The 7,500-nt window shown below is 51.3% G+C and overlaps 3 protein-coding genes across 5 annotated transcripts in view; 1 reads left to right on the top strand and 2 right to left on the bottom strand.

Moving 5' to 3' along the window:
- The window catches only part of LOC126576312 (uncharacterized protein DDB_G0271670), a 7,477-nt gene extending 1,395 nt beyond the window's left edge, over nt 1–6,082 (top strand). Inside the window, exons 3-5 of the mRNA XM_050237535.1 lie at nt 3,956–4,296; nt 4,371–4,952; nt 5,047–6,082. Of these exons, the coding sequence (XP_050093492.1) occupies nt 3,956–4,296; nt 4,371–4,952; nt 5,047–5,650 (1,527 nt within the window). The 3' untranslated portion in view covers nt 5,651–6,082. The remainder of the gene's footprint in view (nt 1–3,955; nt 4,297–4,370; nt 4,953–5,046) is intronic.
- Nucleotides 1,521–2,417, bottom strand: LOC126576322 (uncharacterized). The gene is made up of 3 exons (XM_050237545.1): nt 2,324–2,417; nt 1,990–2,241; nt 1,521–1,902 (listed from the first exon to the last, which is right to left on the bottom strand). The coding sequence occupies exons 1-3, from the start codon at nt 2,385–2,387 to the stop codon at nt 1,763–1,765; spliced, it is 456 nt and encodes a 151-aa protein (XP_050093502.1). The 5' UTR covers nt 2,388–2,417; the 3' UTR covers nt 1,521–1,762.
- A 213-nt stretch (nt 6,083–6,295) lies between the features above and the next one.
- The window catches only part of LOC126576311 (SPARC-related modular calcium-binding protein 2), a 31,102-nt gene continuing 29,897 nt past the window's right edge, over nt 6,296–7,500 (bottom strand). For all 3 annotated transcript variants that reach the window (XM_050237532.1, XM_050237534.1, XM_050237533.1), the window contains one exon: nt 6,296–7,500. This exon is cut by the window's right edge and continues 294 nt beyond it. In XM_050237532.1, the coding sequence (XP_050093489.1) occupies nt 7,491–7,500 (10 nt within the window). In that variant the 3' untranslated portion in view covers nt 6,296–7,490.

Here is a 7,500-nt window from a genome sequence, read left to right as displayed (position 1 = left end):
TGATAATGATATCGTTGAGGACTGTTTTCCTAAGCCCTTCATGAGGACGTACTACTCACAGAGACACGCACAGAACGAACACATTAACCAAGGTCCAACAACACTCCGGTTCGGCCATCGCCCCAGGCCAAACTATCTTTATGGGAATGGTGTGTCGGACTATTGCGTTGTGGGGCTTTTCAGTGCAACAAAAGCTTAAGTTCCCTCGAAAAAAAAAGAACTGGCCATTTTGACACCACATTCCCCAGCCATCAGCGGGGCTCTCGGTGTAGTCCCGGTCAAGGACTTTCTGGCCAAAGGATTTCTGCTACTTCGGATCTACGCTTTAAGTTTTGCAGCCATTTGCAACCAATTAAACTTACACAGTGGTAGCTCGAAGCGGTAGGGTATCTAACGGAAAGTGGCCAAGAAGAGGACGGCCGGCCTGTCAGTTTTGTACGTCGACAGACGTCTACACCCCCCCTCTCCCGCAGCCGAGACCGGCAACACCGGGGGGGGGTAACAAACCGGGTCACCGTGGCCTGGTGCCGGGGTACTTTGATTTCGATTAAACTCGCGCCTTGCACACACCAACCCACACAGACACTAGGAAGTATTGGAATCGAATCGAATATCAAAAAATCCAATATTCCTTCCCCGGGACGGGGGCACAAATAAATAGGTTATGCACTCGTTCGTTCGTCCGTTCGTTCGTTCGTTGCAAGCGATTGCAATGAGTAAGGATCGTGGGGCCGCAAGGACCTACTTTCAGAAGTACTCGATACCGAGGTTGGTACGCTTGGGCCGGCAGATTACCGTGCCAGTTGTTGCCCAACGGTGAGGCAATGCACAGTCTGATCAGCCCTCCAGACCACAGGCCTATCGGTACACAGGGTAGTGGTTAGTAGTGGCAGTTTGCCAGGACACCAGGCCGGTGGTGGTGGTGGTTTGGTGCGGAGAAACCCATTCCCGTGGTCTGCCAAACGGGAATGCCGAGAATCCAAGGTTCACGATCTTGAACCGAGCCACGTGTCGGTACAGAAGGTACCTCCTCATCATTCAAGTGAACTTGGAGTTACGAAGCGACTGAGTTTGTGTGCCAACCAGTGCCAACAGCTTGATTTCGGTTTGCTTTACGGACAAATTCACCATTCAGTAAACTCTGTGGTGGTGCTAGTGCAGCCTCGCCTACGTGAAGGGTTGATGGAATAATTAAGTTCCAATTCCAAACAGCCAAACAGAGATAACACCAAAGGAAAGGAAAGGTAGGCGGAAATGGAATTGTGGATCAGAATTTGGCCTCCAAAACTGCACGACCTAACTTTCCGGTTATCCCTGCTGCTGCCGGTCGCATGCAGGAATGTTTAGTAAATTTCTTCACGCGATACACTGACTTCGGTACCGGATCCGACACATGAAGACACACGAAGGCATCCGGTTCTGCGGGGATTCACAGCCTACTGCGTCACGGGAGGAATACGGTGCGCACCGTTAGCACCGACTACTATGCTGATGTCACCCGAGCACATGGTTACTGTGTTTTTCTCCCATACTCGCTTGGATGGACGGCGCTGTATGACCTGTTTATTGGAAGCTGTATGAATTGTGCCGATAACGCTGATACAGACGCTATCTCCCGCACGCACACACGCAGACACATCACGCCAATCCGGCCTTCGGCGGAATGATTGATTTGGCTATGGCGGGGGTTATGGTGGGATCCGTCGCAGTGGCCATCGTTCGCTCCTTGTGCTTTTCGCGTGACTCCTCCTCGGTTTAACTCTCAGTTGTTACACAGCTGGGAATTACAAAACTCGCAGTACTGATAGCCCTGGTTGCCGGATACGCTGTTGCAGGTCGTTTCGTACGTTTGCAGTTGCATCGCACATCCCCGATCGGTGACGTACTGGCCCATGCTGGGAACTGCAAAGAGAGATAGAGAGAGAGTTGTCGTGTATGAAATCAAACTGATCCTTTAGGAGACGGTCCTCGGAGAAGTATTGTCCGTACCCCAGCGCTGTATTCGGTAGCAGACGTAACCGTAATTCTTGGGCCACGGTCTAATGGTGGATAGGGTCGGGTACCAAGGGTTCAAGGTTGGGTACCAGGGGTTCAAGGTTGGGTAGAGCGGTGTCGGCGGATACGTCGTTGGGTATGTGGGAGGATACGTAGGATTCACTATGCCGCCTCCCCCACACGAGATGGCTTCCAGTGGACTGTTGGCACAGTTCTGACAAAAGTAACACACTATCTGCGAGTTAACTGCAAAGAAAAGCAGATGGTATTGTCAACCCAATGTAATTGCACTGCACAACTGTTAAATCTCGTCACACAACATACTTACCACCATTGGCTACCAGTAGCAGTAGCACCAGGCACTGTGAAATAACACTAACGTTGCGGTTCATCGTACATGTACCTTTCGAACGAGGGACACACTTGACTGAAACTCACTCGGTGGTTGACGCGTGGTTTTAATAGCCGCGTGGATGCTGCTACAGCCGAACGCTCTATCGCGCGGTATCTTCGAAGCCGGGGACGAGATGTCTCGGTGTTATCAGAGACACCGCCAGACCACAGAGCACGAGGCTAGTCCGATAAAGTATGATCGAGAGGCCTCTGCAAATCTAATCAAACGCGGAATGCAAATTTCATCGTGTTGGAAAATCGGAAAGGGAAGCGTATATAGTTTTGGGCTACACGCTGGGCCCGCGATAAACGCGATGGACACCGGGTGTTGTGATTACACCCGAAAAGTGAATAATCATGAGACCATAATGACAATGCAGAAGATACGGCGAGAGAGTTGGGGGGATTTTTTGGGCCAGCAATTTCAAAACCGACTCATCATGGTTCAGGAATGTGGGCTCATGACGGCGGTGTTATCGAAGGCCGAAATAATGGGCTGCATTCTTCAGCAGCTGATTCGCAATCTGCATAATATTTATTGTGTGCGCCATTGAGTGGCCGTAGCACTGCGTGTGGTATGTGCGTACTGGTTTGAAGTGGTTTGGGGAGCTAATCGAAGATGAAGACTGATAGCGACATTCCAAGCAAGCACGTAATTCTTCGTATAATTTCAATAAATGTCACAGTAGGCCCTACGATCATAGTAGCCCCACATTGAGAGGCGTGCTGGATTGAATTGAACCGGCCTAGTACTTAAAAAGCCTCGCCTCGCCTCGCCTCGCCTACCTTGTTGGCTACTAATGCTACTACCTCCTGGTATCGATCCGTGATGACAGCTCAATGCTGTCACAGGGCGGCCGCGTGTCTGCATGATTGTGTAGTTGTGCTCTTTAAAAATAGAAATATCAAACATTTCTTTTTGAATATTTTGTTGATCAAAACACACTGCCCCGGGAATCGCTCGTCCCGTTGTCCTCCACTATGTGCCACCACTGTGTGGCGCAGTACTTTCAGCATTCCTTCCGCCGCTGCAGTAAGGTTGGCGCGAAAACGTGGCGTTCGAACGTGAAACGAACACATGGAATTGATTGGCAGTTGTGCGCCAAACAGTCAAGCAGCTCATCGTGGCTCTAATGGCAGTGCGCGCGGTCGTCCGGACGAATAGTTTCCACCTTCTATTGAGGTGTCAATTACACGTGACAGTGACTGACTCATCAGCACCTTAGATTGCGGCAAAGTTTCACCTCCACGAGAGCAACTGCCTGCGGAACTGCGTCAAAGGCGAGGATTGAGGCCAGCAGCAGCAGCAGCAACAATATACAAAATGGTAGCCCGCTACACCAATTAACCATTTTGCGCCGAAACATTGTAACGAACTTTTGGTTCTCGTTCTGACGGCACGTGACCTCCACCAGCATGACGATGATGGATGAGTTGAAGCGATGGGGTTTTCACCGAAAATTCCACTGCGACCTTCACCTGTCGAGTGCACTTTTCGGGATGGTTGGCTATTGCTCACGAATTTAAAACATAACCGCGGCATTTCCTCGCTGTCCTGCCGTTGCAGCCCACCGAACCATACTCCACCTTCACGACCGGAAGCGGAAGCAAAGGCATCAAGGCGGCGATCCAGGCGAGCAGTACGAGTTCCAGTTCGCAAAGCTCCAACAGCGGAGGCAATACGGGAGCGGTTGGTAGCGGTACCACCACGGGCACCACCAGTGGTCGCAGTTCCTCGCTGGCCCAACGGAGAGCTCAGTTTCAGGCGAACCGCCAAAACTCGGAAGCACACGATCGCCGCCATCCGCCGCTGGTGCGGGCTATGTCCGCACCGATCCGGCCAGCCGATCCCGACACATCAAAGTTCCTGCAGAGCAAGAAGAAACCTCGCCGGAGGAAAGTATTGAGGTAAGCGTTGGCTGGTTGCTACCGCGGATACCGGTCCCTCTATCACACTGCACCGCTTCCTCTTATTTTTGCAGAGAGAAAGACGAATACAATATCTGCGAAGAGGATGAGTACAGTGATGAAGGTGGCAACATCCTTTGTAGTAGCGGCAGCAGCAGCAGCTGCAACGGTACCGGTGGCGGTGCCCTGTCGACGAACGGTGCTGGTACAGTCAAGGGTTCGGCCTCTATCGGTAACGGTGGTCTACCGTTGCGGTCGCGCTCCGTACTAGGTGGAGCGTGTGATATCGAGACACTCGTGTCACTGCTCAGCTCCGGTGGTAGCGATTCCGAGAAGGAACAGGAACAACAAAACTCGACCCAGAACACGGTTCCACCGAACGGACCGGCGAGCGGGCACGGTGCCGGGTCCGGTGTGGCGTCTCCGGCCTCCTTCAGGCAGCCCTTTACGTCCGCCCACCTGAAGGGACGCGCACCGATGCTGAAGAAGACCGGTAAGTCGGTGTCGTTCCAGGAGAGCGACCTCAAACCGCCGGTCGCCAACGCCGGTCTCAATCGAGACTATCGGAAGCCCACGTTCCAGCCCACGGTAGCGAACCGTGTCCGGCGGGCTGTCCACACGCTCAACGCCTTCCAGCTGAAGGACCGCGAAAAGAGGTAACGCTAGCGCGAGATTTAATCTGTCCTGATCTGAGGTTCATTCAGTTCGTGTTTTTTTTATGCGATCCTCATCTTCACTCTGCCCTGATAGTGACGAGAAGGAACCGAACGAAGAAAAGTGGGCCTCCGATTGGCTGACCCGGGAAAAGGATCCAGGACAAAGCCCCCAGGACAGCTCACCATCGGCCGAGCATCCGACGAAGCAAGGAGCGGCCGGTGCCGGTGGCGGCAAAACCACCGAGACCACCGGCAAATCGTCTAGCGCAGCGATCGCGGGAACAAACGGCGATCTGCTGCAGTCACCGAAGGAACAGGAATGCTATCGGCTATACCTGAAGATGTCGAAGAAGGGTTTGGCCGTCTCGTACGATACCATACTGCGTGGGATGCTTACACCGACCGAGCTGCGGGTACTGCAGAAGAAGAAAAGCCGTTGCCAGCGGGCTGATGACGGTGACGGTGCGAAGGATGAAAATCTCATCGGATCGGAAGACGATATGTTGTCGCCGGGAGAGAACGGTCCGCTATCGCCGATCGCCATTACCGAGCCTTCGCTAAAGGAGCATGAACTCTCTCTTCCTCTTCCTTGCCAAACGGCTACCAGTGCCGGCGGTCTTGGTATACTGACGATTCCCGAGGAACCATCGGTGATCGAGCACGAGATCACAGCAAGTGGTGACTCCGACGTGTCCTAAGTTGGCAAATCAGACAGAATCTTAGAGAAGTTGTTAAACTGAGTGCATATATGTGTGTTTGTGCGCGCCAACTTTTGATTTGCATTGCAAAAACTGTGATAGTACTGCAGTAGTAGTGTGCTCTCTCTTTCTCTCCATTCGTTTTGCCCATTTGTTACGTTTGCCAATACGGGGGCGATGTGATATGGCTTGTTGTTGAAGTTGTTTGTTGATGTTGTTGTTGCGGTTATTGTGTCGAGAGTTTGGATTTCGGTTTCGGCTTTTACACTTGGAACTGTTTGTTCCCCGTCAAGTGTTTCTGTTTCAGTCTCAGTGTTTGCTGCGAGTGCTTCTTCTACTCCTTCATCCATCACACGCCGACATCATCATGTTCATAGTGCTTATCGGTTTATGCCTGAAGGGGTGGCCTAGAGGTAGGCACACTAGAAGAAACAAGCGCACAAATAAATAGATGGTATAGCATAATCCCAAAGGCCGTTGGCCATTTCTTTCTCAGCGTTAATTCATTCCATAACAGCGACCTTTTCGCCGGATCCTGATCGAAGTAGACATCAACTTGAGGCCAAGAGGCTGCACCTGCTTCGGTGGTTCTTTTCGATCTAAGTAGCCAGCGGGTGGGTGCTTTTGTGTTTACTCTACTTTATATTTCCTTCAAAATCTCTCTAAAATCGATCATCCACAACCCTCTAGCTGCTACATTATAACCCCACGCGCGCTACCATTCCGCCACGCTCTATGCTCTAGAAACAGCTAAGGATAAATTAGTAGCAAACAAATGGCGTATACGTTCGTGACATGGCAAAGCCGCTCTCTTTTCTCCTCAATTCTTCTGTTCACTGTGTACGGATTCGAGGGGGGGAGGGGGGAATGCGACACAGAAATCTCTCTCGATCCATCCTCTTTCCCATGGTCATGGCCAGCAAGCTGATACGCAGCAGCAGACGGGTGCCCATTCCACCGCATCGTGGTGAAATTCGTGAAACTTGTACGACACCCACATTAACTTCTGTCTGTGTCTGTATTGTGTAAATGCTGTAGCTTAATCTATAAACACATTAGAAATGAATAACATATGTATATCACACGCACTTTTAGCATATTTCATTGGGAGGGGCACATCCAGGCCACACAACTTCCAGCATCCAGCGAGCCGAAGTGGATAGAACAAATGGAAGGGGGCAAAGTGTCGGAAGAAGAGTGTCGAAAAGGCTGAGGTATGAGGTACACAGAGCCTTGGGATCAGCTCAATTCGGTGTGTGTGTGTGTGTATGTGGGTCAGTTCTTTAGCAAGCACTTCCCTTCTACATAGTAGCTTAATCATTCAATTCGCTAATACTGATCTTGCACCATTCGCAGCGACACGGCACGGCTAATCGTCACGCTTTTTCTTGGGTGTGAGTCTGTTCTGTTTCCCTGGTGATGATGCAGCCTGCTACAAGTTATGACAGGGCATAGTGCTAGTGAACGACACAAACGCGCCTACTAAGCACCAGGCTCACTGGGTGGGAAATACGGGAAATTTCCAGAATTCCAAGGGGATGTTCGTTCGTTGGATAAATACTAGAAACATAGCGGAACAGGTGACCTTTTATGCCTTTCCTTTAGCAAGAATGCCGACTCTACATGCTCACAGGGACCGATGGCACGCGAGGCGTGATCCTGTGATAAGTGGAACAGCTGTTGCGCGGTACAATTTGGCGGAGTGGAGTTTCATTTTTAAGTCTCGGTCTTTTTCCCGGGGATACCGACAGCAACATACACGGGCACCCACTCTGACGCACACATACACACATACGCCAACATACATACAATCGCACACGAAGTTAGCAGGGTGGCGCTCCTAGTCACTC

This window comes from Anopheles aquasalis, chromosome 3, assembly GCF_943734665.1.
Source record: "Anopheles aquasalis chromosome 3, idAnoAquaMG_Q_19, whole genome shotgun sequence".
Taxonomy (NCBI): Eukaryota; Metazoa; Arthropoda; class Insecta; order Diptera; family Culicidae; genus Anopheles; species Anopheles aquasalis.
Note: the sequence above shows the minus strand (reverse complement) of the source record. Positions and strands in the feature narration are given on the sequence as shown.

Coding starts and splice junctions, on each gene's coding strand:
- LOC126576322 (XM_050237545.1), bottom strand. CDS start 2,387: ATGAACCGCAACGTTAGTGTTATTTCACAGTGCCTGGTGCTACTGCTA. Junction 2,242..2,323: donor GCTACTGGTAGCCAATGGTG/GTAAGTATGTTG, acceptor TTTTCTTTGCAG/TTAACTCGCAGATAGTGTGT. Junction 1,903..1,989: donor CTACCGAATACAGCGCTGGG/GTACGGACAATA, acceptor CTCTCTTTGCAG/TTCCCAGCATGGGCCAGTAC.